Below are 27270 nucleotides of genomic sequence, written 5' to 3'. Positions count from 1 at the left end.
ATCAAAACAAAGATCAATACAATACAAACATTGAACAAGGAATGAACTAAGACAGAAAACCAAACTACAGGACTAAAAACTAAGATGGAAGGCAAGACAGATTCTAAGAGAACTAACCAAACTGAAATAATAAACAAGGCTACACAAAACCACAAACCAAGAAAGACAGAAAAAACACATGAAAAACAACAGCACAAAACCAAATCCTAACATTTTCATGCCACTTTCTACTTCTACTCCACCACATCTCCATGGGAAATATTGTGCTTTTCACCACATTTATCTGACATCTTAAGTTATAATTTACTTTACTGATTAAGAATTTTTGCACATTAAACATATGAATAAATATAAATTTAAAAGTTTATACAAGTACAGCTGAAATGATTAGTTGATTAATTAATCAGTCAAGTGACAGAAAATAAATTGCCAGTGATTTTAATCATTGTAAAAAGACAAACATTTCATAGCTCCATCTTCTCAAATGTGAGTATTTGCTGTTTTTCCTTTTAATTATTTAAATAAATTTTTCAATATTTTTAGTGATGACAATTATGGCCCTTTGAAGGGAGCGGCATCTTATGGCTCTGTTCCTTTTTCCTCATTAGGTACCACTTCTGTTGGTCACTGCACTACATTTTTATTTGTTGCATAAATAAATATGCAAGATTCTTCATCTGCACTTCATTGAAATATTTGGTCATATTGATGTTTATATTTAAAGAATAACTATCCAAGTTGTCTAACTCTATACAGACACATACTGCAAAATTTAAAATAGTAAAAGTAATTAGTAGGTATGCGTGTTAGGGAAATCATTTTAAGCCTGCTCAGGGAGCCGTAGATTTTACTGCTTTGAGAATTTTACATTTTTGATCATACTTGGCTGAAGATACTAGAACACATTTTGTCCCTCATCCAAGAGACTTCTTCAGTTCTGACATCTTCTGGTATCTTCAACCAAGTCCAGTTGCCCTTGATTTTATTTTTTATTAAGTACACGACATTGCGCTTTTATCCAAAACAACTTACAAATGCTATATGTGTCAGAGGTTAAATGTCTTGCTGAGGACACATTGGTGAATGTGTCACAGTGAGAATTGAACCCGAGTCTCTAACACCAAAGGCATGTGTTTTAGCCACTGTTCCATCACCACTGGAAGTAACACTACCAAACTATTTTTACACTGTGGTATTAGTAATTTTACTTATGTAAATTAACTAAATACTTATTCCACAACTGGTTGAACTGTTAAATCATTAATATTCAATATGGAGTGACAAACGCGTTTAGTTTTTTATTTATTTACGTACTTTATTTTGAAACATTGACAGGAAGTTGTAATATCCCTGCTAGCTTGATTATGAGGGAAAGTTTTTCCAGGCACCGCGCGCCTCCTCTCCACGCTTCAGACGTGCGGCCACATCAGACGGACACTTTTCTAAGAAACAACCGCCAAGTGAAATAATCTTTCTCTTCGTTAACTGGCGGGTCTTCTGTCCCAACTTTTGCGAACGATTATCTGCGAGCACAAGGAGGGATTAACCGGGAGGACCGCGGAGGGATGGAGCGGTCCCGTTAAAGTTCAAGGCTCAAGAGAAGCTGAATCTGTCGGCGGCCCCTCCGGTTCCCTGTCCCCGCCTCCGAGGCCATGGGCTGCGGCTTGCGGAAACTTGAAGACCCGGAGGACAGCAGCCCCGGGAAAATCTACTCCACGCTGAAGAGACCCCAAGTGGAGAGCAAAACGGAGACCGTGTACGAGTACGTGCTGCTGGACTTCAGTTTGGAAGGTAGGCTGAGATGATCGATACTGCCGCCGCGTTCAGACCAAACTCAGTTAAATTAATCTCTATTTATAACGTTAGAGACAACACTCCCATTATAGGGAGCTGTCATGTTTAGCAAGAGAAATCCAAATCAATACCGGAGCATATCTGGATGCCAAATGCCAAATATGTTTATTAAGTTAATTAATTAGGCAGTGGACAAAAAAATTAATCGGCGACAGTTTTGATATAATTAATTAATCATTTACGTCACTCGGTTAAGCAAAATAATAGGGCGGTTTTTCATCTGTTCATTCAATTATTTCATTCATCTGGGGAAAAAAGCAAAAAAAAACATTTTTTTTTACATACAGGCTTTCTGTAGACATCGTGTTTCATCTTAAATGAGCAATAACATAAACAAAAATAAACATAAACAACCTATGTCTGGTTTCTGTTTATTTTTCGTTTGTAGGCTACTGCCCTGCCATGCCATGAGCAAGATTATTACTAATTATTAAAAATGAAATCCTGACCCATTTTCCTTTTTTTGTTTGTTTTCCAGATAAAATGAAATAAATGAATGAACGTAAATGCCATATTATTTAGTCCTAGCTGTTCTTCTGTGTTCATTTCTCTTGTAAATGGAATACACTTTATTTGGATGTTGGACAGTTCAAGCATAAAAATTGGATCTGAAAATTATTAGCTGATTAATCGATCAACAGAATCTGCAACTAGTTTAAAAATCGATTATTAATTTCAGTCACTTATCAAACAAAAGTTCCAAATATTTCCTGGTTCCAGGTTTTCATATGTGACGATTTGATGCTTTTCTTTGTCATAAATAAAAATTTTTGACATTTTACATTGCGTCTTTTGACTAAGGCCAGGTTAATACCTAAAGGTCCAGTTCCTGAATCAAACAGTCCAAGCAATGTGGTGGAAATGACATTCGATTATTGGTCAACTCATCCAAATAGTGTTGATGCTGTTTTTTAACTTTCACATGACTCTTCTCAACAGATCACTAGAATATATTCTCTTTCGTTATGGCTGAGTATTTTGAATATGTCACTGTTCTTATGCGTCTTCTCTAGTAATTGAGAAATTCTCTCTTTAGCCCAAATATTCATTTAATATTAATATATAATATTCATAAGTCATCACTACAGGAGTAGAACACGTTAACCAATACGGGTGGGAATCACCAGAGGCCCCACGATACAATATTATTGCGATTTTAAACATATTGCGATGTATTGGAATTTATTACTTATATCCAACTTTAAATTGTGTCCCCAAAGGAAAGCTCTTTTTCTAGGGCCTGAAAAAGCAATTGATTTTATTATTATAGTGCCAAAAAAGTACAATTTATATAATAAAATATCACGATACTATGCTGTATTGATTTTATTTATTTTTTTCCCCCACACCTATTAACCAATGAAATGACACGTAAAATAGTACGCTTCTTGTGATTGGTGCGAATGGTGTTAAGACCTGAAATGAACATCAAGAGTTCGCTTAGTCCGAGACCACCCCTTTAAGGCGGACCAGAGAGCATTTGTTTGGTCTATACCAGAGTTCTAGTCCAGTGTTCACATCAACCCAAGTGGACCCCATGAGGGGGGTAAACACTCCAGGGTTCGGTTTGGACTTAACAAGGCTTGTGTGAACCGGCTCTACAACATTCCTCTTTGTTTCTTCGGTCTGAAAATGGTCCTAAATAGCAGCCACCCTGATAGTGCTTTTATTTTTACACAACGTCACATTATTATTCACATAGGGGCTGGATTTTCCTGTGATGCTTGTAAAGTGAAATAACTGTGTAGCCAGACAGTTAACATCCATATGACCATATGAATATGAAGTTTCACTTTTAAAACCCCTTCAAATTGTCTCTGACTACATGTGTGCAGTGGATAACTGGGCTTTTCCTAGCAACAGGGCTGTTTGCTCAGCCTCTCTAGAAATAGGTCACACAAGGTTTTTTTCCTGCCTTCGCCGGTTGCCCTTCTTCCCTCGGCACACATGCAACACACACCTCTTCCCACGTGGTAGGCACATACGCAGCAGAATGCAATACACTCCCAGAGAAAACCCCACCTGCTGCGACATGGAATATAATTTGAACATGTGTGGTAATCTCAGATGACCAAGGATTGCCATTTTTCAAGGATAATCCCTTCATCTGGTCCTCAGACTGGCTGTTTTGACTGTGACCTATTTGGAAGGAAATGGTGATTGAGTTCTGAATGGGAGCAGAGCATGTAAACAGCAGGCAGGCACTATATGGAGGAAAGTGCTGCTTTCCAAATTTGAGGGCGGGTGGGGGGGAGGGGGGCGTCAGGGAAGTAAAGTACGTAATCTGCCTTCTAATGACTTCAGGATTGTTCAACATTCAACATGGATCCAGTCCTGCCTACATCATGTAGTATCACTTCAAAGTAAGGCTGAAACTAATGATAGTTTAATTATTGAGAAAAATTGAGAAGATCACACATTTTCAGACCTGTAAACGTCTTAACTATTTAATTTACTGTTGTAGAAAACTAAAGCCTGGGACAAACCTGAACATTAGCTGAAGACAAAACACCACATAGAAAAGGTTGTTTCCTCCATCATGCACAGGTGTTTATAGTTTTTGTCCGCCAAGGAAGAGAATTGTTTCATCACTTTCCATGTAAAACCTCGATCAATCTTTTTTTTTTTTTAACTGACCATATTGAATCATATATCGTTTAAAAGCTTGTTTTCTAGAGCACAATGTTAACTAGTAGTTTATATATCATATGTCTATAAGAGATGTGCTCATGTGACGAACGTCATTTTTATACTAAGTGTGTTTTTGTAGCGTTAACTAGCATAATCGTTAACTGCTGTTTGCTCAAAATGACATGTTTCCTGTACGCCAAGTCATTTTCTTTGCCCTTCAAAACAGTTAGGTCATCATCATCATTTCTTAGGTCTTTTACCTAGACATTTACAGAGTTAAGATCTTTTATCATTCTCTTTTCATGTGGCATTTTATCTGTAAATATGTGGAGGGAAAAGGGTCCGTCTCACATAAGACTGGTGTATTTTGAATGAATCTATGACAAAACAATATTTTGGTATGTAATCACAATAAAACCAAAAAATATTCATCTGATATCAATATGCTGGAAGATGGATATAAAAAAAATAACAAAGGAAAATGGATATTTGTGATCTAAAAATCTGTGCATATTTAATGAGGAAATACCTAATTTGCCTATAAAAAACAAAAAGTTTCATTGTGATATGAGTAAAGTTGGGGAAAAAAGCCTACGTGACTGTGGTGTCTCGCCTTGTTATTTCAGTGTGTCAGATATTTAATCAACATTAAGGTAAATATAAGTATCGGATCAGACTCAACAGTGAGTGTGTTAGAAAAAGCTAAAGTGCCCTCTTGGATGCCTGTGTGGTAGAGATACCGTGATAAATAGACAGCCACGGTTAAAGGGTATCTATACCATCCTTTGATCGTGACATCCCTAATCTCTAGGTCACTGAGAAAGCCATGTGAACTCTTTTAAAAGTGCACAACAGTAAGTGTGACACATGGATTTGTCACATTTAGTCTCCCCACAGAAAGCGTCCTTGTTGAATGACAGGAGGTTTCTCTGTCGCCCAACAGCAAACGGGTTTACGACCCGTGACGGTTAGTGAACGCTGCCCCGCTGCATGCGGTTGCGTTCTGGAAAGTCTCTCTGAAGTGCTCTGATTCTCTGTCATCAGCAGGGAGTCATGGGTTCTGCTCTCAGAAAAGACTTGTAAACACATCAGACAGGGTGTGTGAGTGTGAGTCACAGACTTTGTCTAAATTCACCTTTAGACAAACTGCAGTTTATACCAGTGTTAGGGTTACTTCCATGCTCATGTGTTAGTGGGAAAGTGTTGTTGAACAGATAAATTGTACGTTTGTGTCGTACAGCTGCAGAGCAAGATTGCAGAGGCTGCTGGGTAACTTGGGGATAGAAACTCCAAAATTTTGTCTGAGTTGTTGGCAGATAAACTGATAAACTATATCTAGCTGATTTGTCCTGTGCCAGGCACGCTCTACAAAATTTTTGACTTTTTCACCCACAAATGATCCCAACACTCCCAAATGCAGCCACTTGCACCCCTAAATGTGCCCAGAAGTCTAATACATTGTCAGTATACGATTGTATATTATATGATTGGACCATCCAAGTTGCTTTTAATCAACGTAAGACAAGAGTAGTCCAATGCATTTTTGTGAGTAAATGGTAAAAATGCAGGTTAAATGTTTAGGCTTTCTTTCTTCCTGGATTTGTGTGATCATCAGTGGCTTGAAATGTGCAAATGTGCATCTGTCTAAGTGTGAAGGATCCATAATTGTCACAGCTAAAGTGATCCCACTCTCTAGTCGACATTTACAGTCTGACTATAGACTATAAATTATATTACCTTCAGTAAGACTGATGTTCATCACCTCATTTTCTGATTTTATTAAAAAACAATAGGTGTAATATCTGTTTTGGTTTAATCATCTCGCCAAATGAAACATGAAAAGACCCCCAAAAGGCCAAAACAAAGTGTTTTCCTGGCTGTAAAATAGATTTACACCAGACTGCATTCTCACTTCAAATGAGTCCCTGCAGGGTTCACTTCCCAGTTTGAGACCTCTTCCTTGACAGAGAGGATATTTGATGTGCTCCCAAAATCACTCGAGGCGTTCTCACCTCTCAGACGGAGCAAAGCCAGGGAAAAATAAGAATACCCAGTTAAATAACACTATTAATGCAATTTTCCTTCCAGGATTTTTAAACGATTCCCCCCAGGTGGTGTTTAAGTGGCCTAAAGTTGATTGATTGTCGTTAGAGCAGTGTGATTAAAAATGTATTGTGTATCAAGAGATTTGGAAATCGCAGGTTGTGGCTGCGCTGAAAAGGCCAATAAAGGCATGTAGCAACACAACACACAAGATTTAAAAAGGTTGTACATCTTTAAAGGAGGAGGTGTGGGGAGTTGGTAATCTTGCATGTTTTGGAGCATTAATACCTCGTCTGTCGGTACATTCCTTTCCTGACGAGCACCTGGCCAACAGATGCCTTACGGTTTGGAGATGTCTACATATCTTCTTCTTGCATATCTTGTTGGATTGCTTTTCTGTAATGGTGTTTGTTTAGGCAAGTTCCAGCACCTGCAGCCCTTTTTTTTGTTCTATAAACTGAGCCTGTAGTCCTGTTGGCACACCCTGTAGTGTTTTTTTACAATTAGTGGCAGCAATGTTTTCATAAGCAGGTTCCTGTTTTGTTTGTACATCACGCACACAAATCTGCACAAACTCCTGATGAAGGTATATAGGGATGCATCCGATTCGACCTTTCACAGCCCTGAAACCAATACCAATACCTGGGCTTTGGCTGAATAAGCTGTATTCATTCTTTAATGTGTAAGGAAATATCCGTCTTGACTCAGATATTGCTTCCCAACTTTGTACAACAGAATGCTACGTTAGGTCTCCTAGCAAAATGTTCAGTTCAACCAGCATGCTGATGACACGTTGCGTAGTACAGACGTAACTGAATTAAATAGTAAGTAATAAAAGGTTCACAGACGCCATTATTAGCTTAAGCCCATGGCATTGTACACTGCTAAATTAGTGGACTTTTACATATTATTATCTAACTTGCCACAACAATTAGACACAAAACCATCACTGTATAAAAAAGTGGACTTAGTAATCGTGACGTCACCCTTTGGTTTGTAGAATACCGTTTTGACACCTCAGGTTTGGCATTTTAGCCGTCGCCATCTTTATTTTTTTTGGAACTTACCAATATTTGCCGCTAGTTAGCTTGGTAAGCAAAGTGCATTATTAATTAATGTTAACTGTGATTTTTAACCGGGATGCAAATTTTGGCTAGCGAAAAACAGGCTTAAAACAAAATGTACTTACCGGTAAAAATGAACAGTACCTGTAAAGAAATGCACACAGAGCAGCGGATACGAATCAGATCCGCTGCTTTCTGGTCTATTTCCCTCTAAATGGGACCACAATTTACTAAATGAACATCACGTTGTGTTGAAAAAGACTTGAAACTAGTGACTGAGACCATAAACTCATTAGGAAAGTGTTTACTGAGGCTTTATGTTATCGGACCTCTTTTTGTCCGTTTGTGCTAGGATGCCATTTAATGTTTTCATGTTGATAATGTTGGTTTACTATTTCTTATTTCATGGGCTATTCTGAATAATTTTACAAAATGGAGCTCTTGAATACTGCATTGGATCTCGATTACAATGGCAATGGTAGAAGCTTGGAAGCATTTAGCTCAGCCCCTAGCATTACTTGTGTCTGCCATGATGATGGAGGTTTTTAAAGATGCTGTACTTTGCATCAGAGTTTTACAGCAGGTCTTTATGTCTTAGGCCCCATCCAAAATACAGCGTTTTCAGATTAAAATGGAGACCCTTTGCTAAACTAAAACAGAGTAGTGTGGATGGGGCCTTAATAAAGAAACCACATTGGTTTGTGGTCTACTGTTTTGACGCCCCAAGTTTGTTTTTCTGCCTAATGCTGATGACAGCCAGTACATTAATAAACTTATGATACTGTAGATAAGACTTGCTTGTACAGGTTTCCACCAGAAAATACAGAGATTTATTTAAAGAACTAGACTAACAAGAAACTGATTTTTGCAGAATTATTGTATCCCTGCAAAGAAAGCGCACTCCAGTGCCATCATAGGAAATCATCTCCACGCCGCCTCTCCCTGGCCTTGCTTCTCCTTGAAAAGATGAAGTGTTTTTGGGACACACACAGTTCCTGTCACACGTTCAACTCTCATTTTTAATTTGCCTCTCTCACACACTTCAGTGCAGTAACGTGCGCACACACACAGACACCAGCATCCCTGCGTGTCTCCCATTGCTGTGCCCAGTAACAGCAGTGCTCCCAGTCAGCTTGGCCCCGTTTTACTCCGACTGAGAGGAGACTGGACGTTGGGCCTGGAGCCAGAGGCAGCACATCAGAGCATCTAATGGCTCATATCTTTCCCCGAGCTCATTACTGATAGCTGGGGCACATGTGAGAGCGAGAAATCATGTGGACACTAAAGGGCTCTTTAAAGGCATTGATCTGTGCATTGTGTTTCTTATTTTTAAAGCTCAGTCCAGTAAACACCCTCTGTGTTCTCTGAGTTGAAGTCACTCTTTGCTCCGACTGCGTCCACACTGATCCCCTTCATTGTCATGGTCTTTTGTTCTCGAGAAGCAAAATTTTGAGGTGGGAAAAACTGCAGATAGTGTGGCCCAGAGTGGCTCAATCTTTAAACACAAGGGTTTTTTAAAAATAAAAACTAACTTTTGGAAAACATTAATGAATGCCTGGTCAGCGACTGTGTGTCAGTATAGTTAGGGAACCTACTCTTTAACCTCTAAAGGCCAATTTATACTTCTGGGTCGAATCTACACATTAAGTGCAATTTATTCTTCTGCGTCAAATCGACGACGTAGCATCTGCGTAGCCCCCTAGCCTGACGTGCATCTCCTCAAAAATGACACTACATGTCGAGTCGACGCAGACCGGAAGCTCTGTAATTGGTTGGCTGGGTAGCCTCCGAGCCGACAGGAAGTGGCCGGTGCTTTGAAGTAACTTTTTTGCTAGTGGCCAAAACAGCGGCTGTAACATGGTGGATCAATATATACCATGTAGATAACATTTGAAAAGGCTACACCAGCCGCACATATACAATTTTACCCCCATTCACGTTAGCAGAGGGCTAAACCGGAAGTAAGCATGCTCGGCCGGCAAGAGTCAACACAGTGGACGCTGTAGCGCTACTGCCGACTAGTGTTTGGGGGTGTAATTGCAGATTGACGGACACACAAGTATAAATGCCTGGCCTTACGCAGGAGTATAAATCAAGCTTTAGATCGCAGCGACGCAGATCAAATTGGTTGGTCAGTTTGGTAGCATCACATTTCCGGCTTGTCGTTCTTCTTCTGCCTTGACCGGTTCAGGAGTCCTACATACCATCTCCTCTGATGCCTCCTCTCGTTTCTGCGTTTCGGTAATTTCACCAAAAGTAGCTGCTCTTCATCATGGATCAGCTCCAACAACATGATTTCAGTCGCCATTGTTTGAAGAAGCCTACACCAACGAAGAAGAAGAAACTCAACACAGTAGAATGTAGGAACCCCACCGCCAACTAGCGTTTTGGGGGAGTAATTACAGAGCAACACAGACACCAACGCATAAGTATAACTGACATGACAGCTCCTAGCCTACGCAGTCAGCTATGGTGTAGATGGTGTAGACACACAACAGAGGTGTTGTCATTAAGCTGTTTTTGTGTTTGTTCATCTTTTGGGGGACATATTTTTTTATAAAATAATAATTTGATCTCAGGTCAGCAGCTTAGGAATAACTTTTTAACTGATTAACAATTAGCTCATTTAACTTGCATGGAGAGCAGGTGGGGACGAGGACGGAGGTCAGTTGTGGTGTTTGCTGACCAGAATAGGATGAAGCAGGAGCGATTTAGCTGATTTTGTTTTCTTTTAGCGTGGATGGAGAGTTTTAGCCATGCTGGTCGGTCCTCCACTTTGATCCAGACTAAATATTAAGACAACTATAGGATGAAATTTTGGACCGACATTTATCTACCCCAGATGATGAATCCTGCTGACTTCGGTGATTCCCTGGCCTTTCCTCTAACGCCACCTTGAGGTTCACATTTGTGGTTTTGAGTTAAATGTCTCAACAACTATTGGATGGATTGTGTAGTACAAACATTCATGTCCCCTTCAGGATCAATTATAACCCCTAAAATCCACTGACTCCGTCTACGGCGCTTTACGGCTGTGTCGCGGTTGCCGGAGCTAATCGCGGCCATTTTAGTCGATGAGTCCACCGCAACGCATCTCAGAAGCGTCTCAGAAGCGGCCCAGAGAATAGGTAGCAGCTCTATTTTCGCAACTAGCCGCGTCAAGCAGCACAGAGCAGATCGAACCAGGCATGAAGTCGGACACAGAACAGCCTGAAGTTGACGGAACGAAACGGGGTCACAGAGAGCTGTGAAGAAGGTAGCAGGAGCATAAAAATTACAAAATAATAACAAGTCAATAGCGTGGGGCAGGCTGCCGAAAGCTTCTGAGATGCTTGCTGTGGACTTTGACGGCGGGCAGAGGACGCATCAAAACCGTGGCGCAGCTGTAACGTGCCGTAGACGGATTCAGTGGATTCCCGGCGTAAGTCTGGTGGTCCCTTGACCTTTTATCCAGCGCCATCATCATGTCACATGTGTTACATGTTATGTACTTTTTCTTTTACTTGTAAAACAAATGACATTCCCATCAGCCTCAAATCAATAAGAGCTAATTAGCATATGCTATAAAGTTAATATGCTTAGTTAAGATGGTGAAAATGGTTTATATTATACCTGCTTAGCATCAGTATCTTAGCATTGTCATTGCAAGCATGTTAGCATGCTGTCCTTAGCATACTGTATAGCTTAAAGCCCTGCTGTGCAGCCTCACTCACAGCCACTGTTGTTAGCCCTTTTTAAAAATAAGCCGGCTCACAGTGCCAGTGTCAGTTTGTACGTCATATAGCTCTACCACATTTTGTGGATTTTGGATACCTTGCACTTTTTATATTTGCACTTTCCCACTTTTTGCAGCAACTCCTGCTCCTGGGATAAATAACGTTAAATAACATGAAATTTCTCTGAAGGGAAAAAAAGCACCCTCCCATTAAGACAGATAAAACAAAATCTTGTGTTTCCTCTTGTGATAAACACCTTACTATATGAAGCCAGCCTGAGGCTAGAAGCCATCCTGACAGAAAAATATCCTTGGCTTGCACTCTTGCACTTCCCTACACATGTAGCAGTATCACGCAAAGACTTGAAGTGGACTATGAGGAGAAATGAGATGGCAGGTCAGGACTAGATGAATAAATGGGAGGATACAAAGGGATTTACGGGTGGAGAGATGGCTTAACCTGAAGTGACGTGTATTTCATCACTGGTTGGATGAACTGATGGATGAATGAAATGATGAAAATGTGGGACAAACTGCCACCTTCGAACCCGTTATTAGGTTGACTGTCCTGATTGTAAAAAGATATGTCCCTGCCAGTACTCTTCATTATTTCCAAGGATGAGTGCAATTTTTTGTAATCTCTCCTTAATCTGGGAATCTAATGCCTCCACGTTGGATTAGTTCAGATTAAAGTCAGTATTATATTAATTTTAGAGGAGATTTGAAGGGTGGCGCGAGGCAGTATAAACCTGGCAACTCGCACTCAGTAATCAATTATCTTGGATTCCAGTCTGTGCCTGACCCCAGAGGAGTCTTGATTGGCATAATAGTGCTGAGCTAATGATCTGAGATGACCACATTAGTGGGTTAAATACCGTCTCTAATCTAATCTCTAAACATCTGTGGGTTGGTTGGTTAGTCCACCACGTTGGTCCAGACTGAAATATCTTTATAACTTTTAGATGGATTGCCATAAAATTTGTGGCAAAAATTGTGCGTCCATAGACTGGACCAGGAAGCGTCCCAGCGACAAGCAGCACAGCGCAGGAAGTCAGACACAGAAACGGCAGAGAAACGGTCAATTTTCAAAATAAAATACGGTTACAGACTTCCGATCATAAATAAACAATAAACACAGTTAAATCAAACAAAAAACAAATATTTTTACTACGTAGCCTGTTTAATCATAGTAGAAGCACAAAAAGCAAGCACTAATCACCAAATCAACAAAAACGTGTCTGCAAAGTCTGGCAGGTAAAACGCTCTTATTCTGAAATGCTCCCTGCAGTAGTTCCTGGATGCACCCGTTAAGACGAGAAACAAGAGCTTTGAAGAATGTAGTTGAAGCACAAAAAGGACAATTATAAACAAGTCATTAACGTGGGGCAGGCTACACGCTGCGCTGCTGAAATGCTTCTGAGAGGCGTCGAGTGGAAGTTGACGCCGTAAATAAACCGCTGCGCACACGCAGCCTACGCCCCTCCCTCAGAATTCCCATGCTGTATGAGTGTGAAGGGAGTTTTGTTAAAATGTGCTAATGAGTTTGCTATTTGTTTGAAATACAAATGTTACTTTATGATTTATGTGTATTAAAACATGTCTCCTTAGAACATAGTGTGTTTGTTGGTAATTGTCGTTCTTGTGGTGGTTTATCATTGAAACCATGTTTCATTTGATAAGAGCTGCTGAATTCTCCCACTACAGCGTATCGTCATATTCCGTTGTTAGTTCGTGTCCATTATAATCAGCTGAGCTAAACTTCATAGTCCACGTAGTGGGCCCCCTACCAGTGTGGGCCCTGGGTTGGCCGCCACCATTCTCCCACTTTACCTCCGCTTATGGTCAGCTCCTTTGATATGTTCATGATACTGGTGTAAAATCAACAGAAGAAAGAAAGAAAGGTGTCTCTGGTTGTGATAAACCTACAGAGAGTTACCAGTTGAATCTGCAGCTCCCCTTGGCTTTACAAAGCTTCATAGTTTTAGCTCATATTTAATCTGTCCAGCTGCAACTTTACTGTTTTGCTCTCATAGTGTTGTTTTCAGAGAAAAGGTTGTTAAAAGCTGAAAAAAATTTAATTTGTCCAATACATTATTGTTTATCTCTAAATAAAACTAATTATGAATGTAAACAGAATGTTCATGCAGAGTTAAGCCTACTGCCAGCCATGTCAACATATTATTTCTATAGATGAAACTAGTTTTACGATGGATTTGGAGCGGTATGTTAATAAAATGTGTATTGCCAGTGATGAAGGCATTATTGCTATTTTGCCAACACTTAAAGGGGGAGTACAAGATCCAGAGAACGGTGACACAGCCAGTAGTGTAGCTAACATTAGCTAAGTTGGAGGTTAGCAAACTGTCGCTATAGTTGCTGCTGTGAAGCTAACATGCAAAGAGGAGGAGACATTCCCAGAGCCAGCACACCAGCTCCAGACAGTGAGAGGAGATATTAGCACAGAGAGAGCAGGGTGTTCGTAAATGACACGCAAATAACTCCAAATCATAGCAGTATAGTTTTTCTGTTCGGTTGGCTCAAGTGCTGTGAAAAAGACTCTTTTAATGCTACGGAAATCCCTGATTTTTCTAAATTGGATCCACCTTTGGCAGATTCCGCGTTTTATAGCTGATTCTGTTTTTATTATAAAACTCTGTGATTCAGTCCGCATTTACCGCATCACGGAGATCATAATTTAAAAAAACAAAACAAAAAAACATCAGCATGCTAGCATTGTCATTGTGAGTATGTTGACGCTAGCGTTTAGCTCAAAGCACAGCTTCACAGAGCCGCTTGTTACTCATTTCCCTTTGCTTCTTGTTGCCAGGCAGCTTTTTCCTTTTCACACCTTCTCCAGCTCTCCCATTCACATGTGGCACTCATAAAACTCATCTTGTAACCCGTTTGGCTTCATCCTCCCTCCTTCACATTTTCTCAGCTCTGTCAACTCCTCTCCGTGCCCTCAGTTGTTCCCTAAACCCCCTCCTCATCCTGCCAGTTCCCACCTCGATACTTCTATTCCCCCCCTTTTTTTTTTTTACCCTCTTTGCTTTTCCTCTCTTCTTCGTCTCCTCCTCCTCGTTTTTTCTCCCACACAGCACTGAACAGAGGCCTCAGTGTGCGGGTTGACAGGGCGAGTGGCAGCAGGATGGGAGGGGGTGTGAGGAGCAACAAAAGCCTTGGTAAGAGGTGTGTATGCATGACATCATGGTCCTTCTGGGAGCCATTAACTGCGGCATGGTTGCCTGTATTCTCGGTGTGACCAGACATCCAGACATGAATGCTTCTGTTTTGTCCTCAAAAGTAAAGGAAGGTATCCGAAAAAGTCCACAGTGAAGCATCAACTTCGTCCACCAGCTGCAAACATATGAGCCTTATGGGGTTTACAGCCACAGGAATGCCAGTAAACTGTGGCTGTGCCCGGCCCCTGCTTTACTGGTTTCATTGAGGTTTTCTGGTGGTCTTTAGTCTCGTAATGGAGCCAGCCAGACAGCCCATTCAGAGGCTGCAGTGATCTCAGCTGTGGACTGGTCACCCCGATCTCTGGGCTGTTCGTGAGAATGTGGGGGGTTGTAGTGAGGAATGCTCCCTCTCTTTCACACACACACAAAAACTCTCTCACACACACTCACACGTGCTCACACTTTTTCTCTGTCCCTGTCTTGCACCCAATATTTCTTCTCAAGCTTGCTGCATCCAAACTGCACAATTTTGTGTTAAAACGTGAAGTGTGTGGGGGGGGCCAAGCCCACTCTGTGAACAGCCACTCTTTGCGGACACAGGAAGTATGGTGATGGTCACAGGGATTTCCAGCCAGGGTTTTACAAGAAAAACAACACAAGACTCCACCAGCACACAAACAGCTCCTCAACACTGACTGTACTCTTTTTTTTTTTTTACCTCTTACTGGTGAGAAAATTTATAACATTTGACCAGAAATGAGAGATGGATTCGTGAGCGCATACTTCTTTCAACTGATCCGATAGTCATAAAGTTTTTTAGAGAATCCCTGAATGCTTTGAAAACCTCTGATTTAAGAAAAAGGCCTACATTTGCAGGTTCCTTCTGGTTTTCCATGAATGCATAATGCCACCATACTGCAATCCCAGGGTGACAGTTGAAATAACGAAAGACTCAGAGATTAGATTAAATTCATTACACATACTGAGATCATGAAATGCAGTTTAGCAACTGAGTAGAAGTGCAAAAGGTAGTAGTACTGTGCATGTTTATAGATATAAATACGCTAAGATACAGTATGAACGTGAGCAGCAGTTCCGGTTGGCAAAACATACAGTTCAGGTATAAGTACAAGTAAGATATAAGTATAAGCCGTATAATCTGTTAATATGTGGGGTACTTGTTGTGAAGTGTAGTCTTAACGTGAAAATCAATTTCCCTGTAATCGTTTATTTTCAGTATAGCTGATCACATGACAGAGCATTAAGCTTCTGCTACAAAAGGTCTCAGAACTGAGAAGCTAAAGCTTTTCTATGATTAGATTGAATGGGGGGCATAGTCTGAAGCGCTTGTGACAGTAACCTTTTATAAACCAGCTTGAATACATTGTCCTTTTTCTGTTTCCTCCCAATCATGTCTCCGTCCATGCAGGTAGCCGTCCGACAGTGCAGTATGTGGCTTCACTTTCCGAGCTGCCTCAAGCCCTGCAGCCCTACTACACGCAAGGCTATGTCCTGACCGCATTGCACCCCATCATACTGTCTGTGGGCCGAACCCGCTCACTGCCCTTCAGCCTGCTGTACCGTGCCATCCTGGCCCGTCCCAGACCCAGGTACATGAATCCTAACCCTCTTTTAAACCATAAACCACAAACCTCACAAAATAAAACTTTTGAATACTTTTCCCCTTTAGAGCTGTAAAATCCCTAAAATAAGTGAAATATTGAATACTTCCCTCATTTAGAGCTGTACAATCCCTAAAACAAGTAAAATATTAAATAATTTTACCGTTTTAGAGCTGTACAGTCCCTAAAATAATTGAAATATTGAATACTTTTCCCCCTTTAGAGCTGTACAATCCCTAAAATAATTGAAATATTGACATCCCCCACTTTAGAGCTGTACAATCCCTAAAATAATTTGTCTTGCGAGACAATTTTTTACCTGACGAGAAATATCGTCACAATTTAATCTTGCCCACACCCCTATGAAGAAGTGATTATTGTAAAGCATTATAAGGCAGGCTGAAGAAGAGTCTGGGTCGGAGTGGAGTTACAGGCATATAATATTGTATCATCTGCATAAAAATGGACATTGACATACTGTTTAGGAAGAATAATGTTTTGTTTTTTTTTACATGTAATGCAAATAGTAATGGACCAAGAAAAGACCCCTGGGGAACCCCTTTTATTCAGCACCAGTCTGACTTCTCCCTGTAAGATGTGCCCAGATCATCAGGCTGTTATTATCAACAGTATCAAATGCTTTTGAGGGGTCAATAAAGATCATGGTATACAAGCTCTGTGTGACTTCCCTCCCTCTGCCCCACATGCCTTCCCACTGGGCCCAAACATTCACCTCAACACTGTCTAGTAAGTAGATAAATGATAGATGAAGTCAGCTGCATATTTAATACTGAGCCCTAGTAGGAGGTCAGAGTGGCGTGCCTGGAGTAAGGGGGGGGCTATGTTTTGGTTTTTGACTTGCTCCATGATTTCTATTGGCTAGAAATCCACCCAACAACAGGGGTCCCACAGCAGCCAATGATGATGAAGTATCTCTGAAATCTTGAGGTTCGATAGGTTGAGATACTGTAACTATGATGAGAATTTTTATTTTGTAAGATGTAGCAGTGGAGGTGAATTGATGTTAATGATGGTATATTTATTTCAAAAATGTCATGGTTATTTTTACAAATCTCACTCACTTTGAAAAGGCAGTATTAACAGGGATTGTCATCACTTCATTTCAATTACCTAAATTGTTGTTTACCCTTTGTGTAATTGCTTAAACAGCAGATAGTAGCCATCTCCTGCTGAGCCTTTAAATGATTTATGTGTTGGTGTCTGCAGCTCTGTGACAATTACAAGTGAACTATGAACACCTCCAGCTGGACGGGTTCATTAGGTTTGGTGCCACAAACCCAGAAACTCCCCACTGACCGGAGGAGAGAAGCTTTAACGTCAAACACTGTTACTGTTGAACTTGTCTCATAGATGTTTTTGTCTGTCTGTGTGTTGTCAGTAAGCAGATGGCGTCCATGTGTCACAGTGTGCCTATGTTGAAGGTGGAGGAGTGGCCATTACCTGGAGACTCACTGACGGGTGACACGGTCAGAGCGCTCATTGACAGGGTCAGTGATGTTTACTGCAACTCAGTAGCCACACAATTAAATCAATGAATGATGATGTATTTTAAAAGCCCAGCGGTTCCCAACCTGGGGGCGGCACCCTACCAAAAGGTCCCAAGATATAATGGAGGGGTGACAAGATAATTTAACCTTAATATTCCTTATGGCCTCAAACGCATAAATGAAGTAATGGATATTTTCACTTTTTCAGGCCACTAAAATACAGTATGTCAAATACTGGATATGTTCATCTTTTCAGGACATTAAGAAGCTTAAAAGAAGCTTTAAGTAAGTGAAAAACTGAATATTTTCACCTTTGGAAGACTGAAATCCTGAAGAAACTTAAATAAGGGATCCTATCTTTTCAGATATATAAAAATCCATAAAATAGGTTAAATGTTGGAGACAAACCTTTTATTTGACTCTAAAATCATTTTAAAAAAGTAAAGTACTGGATATTTATTCAGATATATAAAAACCCTAAAATTACTGATATATTAGACACTTGTACCTCTTTAGGCATTTAAGAGCCATCACTGCAAGTGATGCATTTCACACTTTTTACACACTCAGTCTTTCTCTGGTTTCTCTTAGTTTCCAAGCACCACTACGTGTGTGGTGGAAGGTAATACTGTCCTCAGCACTGATTTGCTCTAATGGTGAGTAGATGTTTACAGTGTGTAGCTGACTCTGGGTTTGTCTTTCTGGCAGGTGAACAGCAGTGCTCGTGGGGGTGTTCGATTTGTCGGCTCGGTCCTCCAGCAGACGAGCGGGATCACCAATGGCAGGGTAAACAGTCCGAAGAGGGGCTGTCGATCCCCTCCACATACCCCTCCTGGTACACCGCCTGGAGACAGAGAGCTGGAGGAAAACACCTACAGTCCTGGTGAGTTACTCGCTTCTTCTTACACTCGTTTCTTTTATCTCTCTCTCTCTCTGTTTGTTGATTTTGCTGATTTCTGTGCCTCGGCGTACCTGCTGTCACCTTAACCACTCAAGGTGATTCAGGTTTTAACCAGTAATACCCCATTCTCTATCCTGAGATTGAAACCCTTCTTTCACATTTTCAGATGCGAGTACTCTAAAACTAAACTGTTCACGTACCCGAATATTAACAGGCAGTGTTGTAATAACAAACCTAAGTAATGTAGTGTTCAAGTCTTCCTCCTCATCCTCTCCCTCCCTTTCTTCCAGACTTGAGGTTGCTGGTCTTCTTCCACTCCTGGGCTCCGGGCTGCGCTCCTCTGGACTCACTGGCCTGTCAGTACCACCAGGGGGCGCTCTCCATGCGTGTGTCCAGGAAGGGCCAGGTGGTCAGCTCCTTGGAAGCTGATTGGCTGGAGCTGACTGCCGCCTACTACCGCAAAGGCTGGTCATTGGTGGACTCGTTCGTCTACTGGGACACACCTAAAGGTCGGTTTGATGTAGGATTGAGTGTTACCAACCTGTCCAGTTATAGGACAGCCAGCAGTGTAGCATCACATCAGATCTCTTATTACTTGTGGTCGACCGATACGGGTTTTTCAATGGCTGATGCTGATACTTAGAGAGCAGGGCGGCTGATATATAATGCCGCTATCAAAGCAAAGTCATGTAATTCCATTATTTCACGCAGAGCACAATCTAATATACATGTTAACTCAGCCAGTAACATGTTGTTTTTGATGGAAGTATTAATGAATGAAATAGAAAAAGACATCACAAAGGTTATGCTGGGTAAGGGAGAGTTCTTTCTCTACATTATTCTCTACAGTATAACATGATTAACATTAGCCAGTAATGCTGTTAGATTAGATCTGCTGTGAGTTCAAAGACGATGGTGACTGAGGAGATTTAGGGATCCGAACTAACTCTTTCAACACCTTCTCAAAACTCACAAGAGGGAGCGCTGACATCTTTCGCCAGCAATTCACTGACGAGGCTGCCTGCAGACGTGTCCGTAGACACTTTCTGTTTATCGGCCTTGTGAGTGAAGGCTTGGGGAGTAATGGAATACATGGAACAGCGTTACGTAGTTTGGAAACAAAAAAATGGTAACCAAACTCAACCGTGCAACGCTGCCTTTGCTTACCAGCTGTATAATTTCTGCCCAAACGGGAACCTCCGATCCTAAAAGTGAAGCTGATAAGGAAGTTTCTTAAACCTGCATTCTTTCCAACAGCCAGCAGGGGTCGACTCCACTGGTTGCAAAAAGAAGTGAGATGAGGCTACTTCTCAGCTGATTTAGTACCTCAGTAAACACTTTCCTAATGAGTTTATGGTCTCAGTCGCTAGTTTCAAGTCTTCTTCAACACAGCATGATGTTCATTTAGTAAATTATGGTCCCATTTAGAGGAAAATGGACGATAACGCAGGGGATGATTTAGGGCGGGGCTACCTTGTGATTGACAAGTCACTACCATGGCGACCTGAGTGACTCCTAAATCCAGTAAGCTAACGTTAACCAACCTAAAAGCTATCTTATTGATATTTCTTTTCTGCATATTTGGCATTGAGGTTATCCAAAGTTAAAGGAAATTAATTTTGTGATACTCAGATTAGGTTACTAAATACATTTTTAACAGGTAATAAGTGATGTTATTGGATTACATTTTTAAAGTAACCCTCCCTACCCTGTTCGTGAGTGCAGACATCGGCCTATTATCTCTAGATGCCAGATATTAGCCCGAAAAAAACATTTTGACATGTAGGCATAAAAACCTAAACAATTTAAAAAATATATTTAAACTGACATTTAATTGATTTGCCTAAATAAAACCAATCAAACAAGAAAAGAAAATACAATACATAGGACTACATTTACTGTCTCATACTTAAATTAAAAGCATATGTTAAAAAGGCCATAGGCTTTTTTTTATCTTTAATAACCGAATGACTGTCATGAAAACTCATATTACAGTGAAAAACAGTGCATTGCTACAAGCCTGTAAATAAAATTGAATGAAGAAGAAGCAGCCTCAGTGGTGTTAGTGTTTCTCCTTCCCCCTCTACCCTTTTGCATTATTATTATTGTGGTTCACACACATGCACAAAATCAGCCACTTCCTGTTTTGGCTGCGGTCCCTCCCTCCTCTGTCCCACCGCATCTATATTTGGCGCTGTCTTTCCGACCTTGGCGACCTCACTTCCTGTTCCTCTGCGAAGTAGCAGACGTCCACATCATCTGCAGACCTCCGGAGGCCTTTAATAAAATGGAAATAATACACACTCGCATTCTGACATTCATTCACAGGCAGCAGCAGCAGCAGCGAGAGCTCCTCTTCTCACACGAACACATGGGAGCTTACCTATTTCTAAAAACTGGGTCATTATCAACCCAAAGACGTTCTCTCACTGACACGTTGCAGGCTTTCGGCACTAAAAAGAGTAGTTGTAAATTATTTATTTTCTATCTGACAGTGAACTATACCCTTTTGAACTATATAATAATAAAAATAAACATGACAACATAAATTTTCTTTTCCACATTTGAACTTTTTGTGTGTTTCAGGCGAGCCAGTGCCCAGATCGCTGGAGGGACTGTTTGTGTATGAGGAGAGAAGCACCTGTCCTCCTGCCAACGACACCATCGTCGTAGAGCAGTGGACTGTCATCGAGGTCAGTGTGTGAGTGTGAGAGAGTGTGCCTTGCATGACCTCATTCTGATGAAAGCAGCGTGATGTGAAAATGAAGTGCAAGAATCAGGCGAGCAGTGTGATTTGTGAATGGGTGAGAGGCAACCAAGTCTTATTTTAAATGGTCAGTTCGCCCCAAATTACTAAAAACACGATTTCACTTACCCATAGTGTCTTTGCAGACATCATATTTTGGTTTTATGTGCAGAGACGACCCTGTCATGATTAGATTGTTATTGATTTAACAAAGGGAAAGTAGTTTCCATAGTTTTAGGTTTCTATACTGAACTTAAAGGCTCATTTCACCCAAATCACCAACAAGATAGATAGATACTTATTTACTTACTTATGGTACTTACTTACTTATTTTATTCATCCCTGAAGGGAAATTATAGTGTTGCAGTGGTTTACATAAAATAAAATAAACACAGGTTGAAACACAATTACAAATTTCTGTTCAAACAGTAAATAACTATACATAAGTAGAGTAAAAAGGCTTTAAGATATGTCTCCAGATACTACTTCCTCCTACACATGGCTATCCATGCAGCAGTTTCGAGATTTGTCACACCACAACCGACTTTTATTCACCTCTAATGTCTTGGGGTTAGCGAAACAATCTATCTGTGTGGCTAGATGTAGTATGGCTAAATGGGGATTCAGACCAGTGCAGGGGGGTGCGTTGTTTTAAGCTAGTGGTTCTCAAATTGGGGTCCTTTAGGGGGCATTTTTTTCTTTAATTCCATCCATAAGTAACACAATGACAGCATGTATGACTTTGTTGGTCATGGGTTTCATATACTTTATATTTAATAAAAGTGAAAAATCTTATCAAATGGGGTCTGTGGTCTAATTTGATTCATTTTAGGGGGTCCTTGATGTCAAAAGGTTTGACCACCGCTGGTTTAAGGTACCAAGTGAGACATGAAATACGATTGAGGAAGTGAAGTTTTTCTTAAAGTTTTTTTTAAACCTTTATTAAACCAGGCCTAAAAGACTTGTTTTCACAAGTGTTCTGGCCAAGACAGGCTGCAGCACAAATAACAGTTTGAGAAATAAGAATTATTACAATTTTAGCGCAAATGATAGAATTATAAGATAAAACATTCAAAACATCTACAGTCACATGTAGCTGCATCCAACTCATTAAGGCTTATCAGAACCAAGGGTGGTTTATAGTACTCTGACAGTATTTTACCACTCACTTCACTGCAACAGTCGACAGTGACTGGCCAAAACCGCGTCATGCTGTCATATGGCATCATAGGAAACGTTGAGCCAGGTTTAAGTTATTTGAACCCATGATTTGCTTCATCTAGATTTCTGACTGCTTATAACATTTTGGCGTCTTTTGGCTCTTATATCTTGATATTTTGTGTTTACACCCAGGGCTCCAATGTAAAAACAGACTACGGGCCCCTCCTTCACACTCTGGCTGAGTTTGGTTGGCTGCTCACATGTGTGCTGCCCACTCCCATCATCCGACACGACAGGTAGATATAACACTCTGTAACCATAATAATGTTTGTCTGCTCTGTACAGAGACCATTTTTTAAATGCCTTTTCTATAGGCTAACTGTCTTTCTGTGTTTGTTTGTTTGTGTGCGTGCAGTGATGGGAATCTGGCCACAAAGCAGGTTGTGTTTCTCCAGAGGCCGGTCAGAGGGCAGGCGGCTGGACAACTGAGTAACCAGGTGAGAGGAGGAGAGGAGTGATAAAGTAGAGCCTGACCAATTACAGTTGTGACAAAGATATGTACTGCGGCAGGATATTATGTAGTTCAACTTTACTATTAAAGATTAAACTTAAAAGTGGCTATAATCACTACTTTTATAAATTCTCTGGTGTTGATGAAGCTCCCAAGAATTTGACGTTTATCTGTCTGGATGCAACTTTACTGTATTTCACTCTCAGCATGTTCATAGTGTTGTTTTCAGGGCTGTAAAAACCATTGAACACTACCTGCTCAGCAGACAGACACAGTTAGAGACTAGCCGGTGGACATATTGGAGCTTTTAGCAGAGATGGTGGAGACCAATAACAGAGCTAAAAACAGAGAGAATATTGGACTCATTTATGTTATGATGTATGAATGTCTGTCAAGTGTAGGGATGTCACGACACCAAAAATGTAGTCGTCAATACCAACACCAGTAAAACTTTTCGATTCTCGATACCACTGTAAAAAAGCAAACAAAAACTATAAATCCCATATACTTCAACATACACTCTTTTAATAAAAACATTTGAACAGTTACAGCTGTTAAAGTTGTGAGAGGATGTCCTGCACAGATGAGAGGTGACTTGATGTCAATATATTCATAAATGAAAAAGCTGTTGAAATTAATAAATTACTTAATATGCATAACTTTTATTTACAAACTCACAGATGTGAAATGTTCAAGGCTGGTCACAAGTTATTGATGATTGAAATGGTTTGTATTGCACTTTTAAGACGGTCCCTAACTCCGCTATAGTGACAGGCACGTCGGACAGACTCGCTTCTTTGCGCTGAAAACTGCATCATTAACTTTGGTGATTTTCTGATGATGAAAACTGTGAAACGTCTGCCTTTTTAGCACACTAGACAGTGTTATAATAAATGGTCCTTCCCAGTCCTCATATTCACATTCCTACTAATTATTACTCTATTTTGAATCAACCTTTAGCTGGAAGTCGTCCCCAAAAGACAAAGCATTGTAGTATTTGGCAGTTATTTATTCTGTATCGCTGATCCATGAAGGAAGACTGAAGATCTTCAGAATCTCAGGCTGCAGTTGCTAAAGTTAGTTATTGGGCAACACTGCTCCCTGGTGTTCAAAGTTAAAGTTGCACTAGTGACTGAGCGTGAATAAAGAGAAGCTTCTCCTTTTAGATTGTCCTCTTTAAAATAGATTATTGAGATCATTGTTAACAGTTGTAGTCTTTACGGTTTGTCTCAAGGTCAGATTCCTACAATCTGTTTGATACTAATAAACCTTCGTTTTCATGATCTGAACTGGATCTAATGCCTGTGTCTGTTCCTCCCTGTCTCCAGGCTTTGTCTCTGCACAGCGCCGTGTCCAGTCGCTCTGTAAGTCGTGCGATCAGCAGCCCCGTCCCTCCGGAGGAGCTGTCTCCAACTGCTGCAGGAGGCATCGCAGGCTTCCCGGTGTTCGGAGGGGGGTATCCCAGCGCCATGTCCCATCTGGAGGAAGGTGGCTTCGAACAGGAAGAAGGGAAAGCTGAAGTCACCTGCATGTAAGCAGGAAGTTACAGACGTATGCAGCTTCCATCCCAGACTCACGTGGAGGATTTAAACGTTGTTGGATTACAGAAGAGATGATCAGACTATTCATTCGCCATCACATTTGTGACCCTTTGCTTTTAACAGACTTTAATGTAGAAGAACTCGGCACTTTTAAAAATGTTTTTAATGAAGCCATAATGAGCGTGAGGGATTATTTAGAAGTGGATCTATGTCCAAACATTTATACAGATTTGTTGTGGAGACAAACAAATCCATGAGGAGACACTTTCCACATTTATATCAATGTTTAGGTTTATCTTTTCTCCAATCTCTGATCGGTTCAGGTGCTCATTGACAATTTGTTACGATACTATAAAGCACAAACACTTGCACAGATGTCTGCACATTATGGAAACGACACTGGTGGTAAAATTAGGTGGAAGGGGCTCTACTTTCTTTTGGGCCCAGCTCACACGTCTCACAATTTTGATTTGGTTCTCACCTTTTTCCCTGTCCCTCCAAGATGTTTAAACACCTTCACATCAACTTCCCCCTAACGTTCTCACATGTGAAAGCGACACAGTTCAGGCAGCGCTTTGTCCTCGCAGCTCCTCTCCTCTCCTCTCGTGTAGTCTGGGGCAGGATGTGAATATTTATCAGGGAGGCTCCGCATTGGTGCATGGTGACATTCGATATGTTAACCCTACTGGCCTCAGTGAAGGTGCTAGCTGCCTAAAATAGTACATTTGTTCAGGTAACAGTACTTCTCTGTGGAGGGTCTGGGGGATTTTAGAGTTCTGTGGACTCACAGTAAGGTGCTATGATTAACTTTCCTCTGTTGTAAACTGGAGATCACAGCTTGTAACATCTGCGCAAAGGACCCCACACACCCACCTAAAGTTTAGTCTGACTGGTGCCATTTCTTTATCATTCTGGAAATGGTTACTGCTAATCATGCATACGTTTTGAAAGTATTACCAGTATTTAATATTTGAGGATATCAGTGTACATGTTCAGTCACAATTGCTGCTTACTGCTTTACAGCGTATATGGTACTGGCAATACACCTGTTACCTTCTCTGTAACGGATAAGTAAGATCTTAAAACAGAAATGCATTATTATATTGAAACGATGACAACTGTATGTTTTTTAAAAGTGGTACTCCACCGATTATACACACCAGAGTGTGTTTACAGGTCACTGGAAGTGCTGCTGTGTATGTGGGAAAAGTTGCATAAAGCCTTTAGTGGTTCCAGTAAAGACTGACTGTCAGGTAGAAAGTTAGAAAGTATCCCGCTCCTCATCTCTGTTGATGGCTACCCATATCTCTGAACTGCCAGCGGCTGAGTTGCATTGTGGGTAACGTAGGTGGCAGGTTTTGACAAGGAAGAAGAATGTGGAACAAAAATGACTTCATCTCCAGGTTCTGCTGCATCAGTTTATAGTTTTTAAAGTGTTGTGAGTCAGACAATGTAAAAGGAGTGCAAAAGCTAAATCGGTGGAGTACTGTTTCAAAGCTATGAAAGGGATTCACTTGCTTCTTAAAGAGGACACAGTGCTGTTGTATATTGATTAGATGTTAAGTGTTGCGAATTTGGGGTTTCGACTAATTGTAATGCATGTTACTGATTTGAAAGGGATAAAATGCACCGAAAGTATAGTTTAGGTATTCCAGTGATGTACATGCTGCCCATGTTTGAGTCATACATGTTTTAAATGAATGTATTTAGCACCACAAACATCCCCCATCAGGGTTTATTAAATGTCAGTATTAATTTGCCAGACTTTCCCTTTTTGGAGACATTGTTTCCTTTTATCAATTGTGTTTTTATTATTGTATTAAACACATCTCCCATGGTTTGTGAGTCATGTCCCATTGACACTGTCCTCTAGTGTCCATTATCATTCCAACCTTACAGACGTCATTATGCTCATTTTCATTTCATCATCTTATTTGGGGATGTAGCAGAACAGGTTTACACTGTTTAATTTTCAAACTGCTCGTAGTGCTGAGCGATATGGCCAAAAATGTTATCACGATAAAAATATTTCATACCATTCTATAGCAATAATTATCACGGTAAACGTCTAAAGTTGAAAGAAATAATGATTTAAGGCTGAGTTTTGCTCCTGAGTAAAAGTTAAAGAAACCAGATAGGATATGTATTTTGTTGAGGAAAAGCTAAAGATAGAAAAATTAAGTGCTGATTCATTTGTGATTCAAATTAAATAAAACATGACAATATAGTGAACATTTGTTATATTACTATTGAGGAAAATTAAATTGCAATAGTTTTATTGCCCAACACTAACTGAACATTGCTTGAACGCTCCATTTTAGCTAAAGAGTGAAGAATCTCAATTCTATTAGATCTTTGTTGGGAGTTGCACATGTGCAGTACCTAGGTAAGGACTACAAGCCAATCCGTAGCAGAGTAGGCCATGTGATCAAGCAAGGTTGTGTGATCAAAACAAACCCGCTTCAGTGGGTAACTGGCTTTGGTTCAACTGTACACAAACCCGAAAACACAGGCAGAATCCGAACCAGCTTCGCAACCTAGACTGGAGCGAGACGTTTCACAGTGGTAAGTTTAGTCTGTAACACTTATCTTTCATACGAAACGATTCAACTGTCTCTAGAGGATGGTAACAACTTTGTCTATTGACTGCCTGGAGGGTATGGAACGTTATTTTAGAGAGGATATTTAGGCGTTTGAGGACGTATAACACTAGCGGCTAGGCGAGCATTATGACACGTGTTACTGAAGTAAAGGCTGGACTACAATGGAGCCGTTTTCAGGCAGTTCAGGA

General features: G+C 40.6%; 1 protein-coding gene across 1 annotated transcript; it reads left to right on the top strand.

The window, feature by feature from the left end:
- Positions 1–1388: 1388 nt before the first annotated feature.
- On the top strand, positions 1389–26318 carry rftn2 (raftlin family member 2). The gene is made up of 9 exons (XM_038721349.1): positions 1389–1791; positions 15919–16099; positions 17511–17619; positions 18328–18502; positions 18811–19029; positions 21107–21213; positions 22620–22723; positions 22843–22924; positions 24267–26318. The coding sequence occupies exons 1-9, from the start codon at positions 1653–1655 to the stop codon at positions 24471–24473; spliced, it is 1323 nt and encodes a 440-aa protein (XP_038577277.1). The 5' UTR covers positions 1389–1652; the 3' UTR covers positions 24474–26318.
- Positions 26319–27270: the final 952 nt, after the last annotated feature.

The sequence above is a fragment of the Micropterus salmoides genome, unplaced genomic scaffold (genome assembly GCF_014851395.1).
Source record: "Micropterus salmoides isolate LMB-PRFRI ecotype aquatic unplaced genomic scaffold, ASM1485139v1 Ms_hic_scaffold_15, whole genome shotgun sequence".
Taxonomy (NCBI): Eukaryota; Metazoa; Chordata; class Actinopteri; order Centrarchiformes; family Centrarchidae; genus Micropterus; species Micropterus salmoides.
The sequence above is the reverse complement of the archived record's forward strand: the minus strand, read 5'-3'. Positions and strand labels throughout refer to the sequence as shown.

What these genes read in the sequence shown, in the direction of transcription:
- rftn2 (XM_038721349.1), top strand. Translation starts at nt 1,653, where the DNA reads ATGGGCTGCGGCTTGCGGAAACTTGAAGACCCGGAGGACAGCAGCCCC. An exon ending in GGAAAACACCTACAGTCCTG is followed by an intron (nt 18,503 to 18,810) that starts GTGAGTTACTCG and finishes CCTTTCTTCCAG; the next exon opens with ACTTGAGGTTGCTGGTCTTC. An exon ending in CTACTGGGACACACCTAAAG is followed by an intron (nt 19,030 to 21,106) that starts GTCGGTTTGATG and finishes TGTGTGTTTCAG; the next exon opens with GCGAGCCAGTGCCCAGATCG.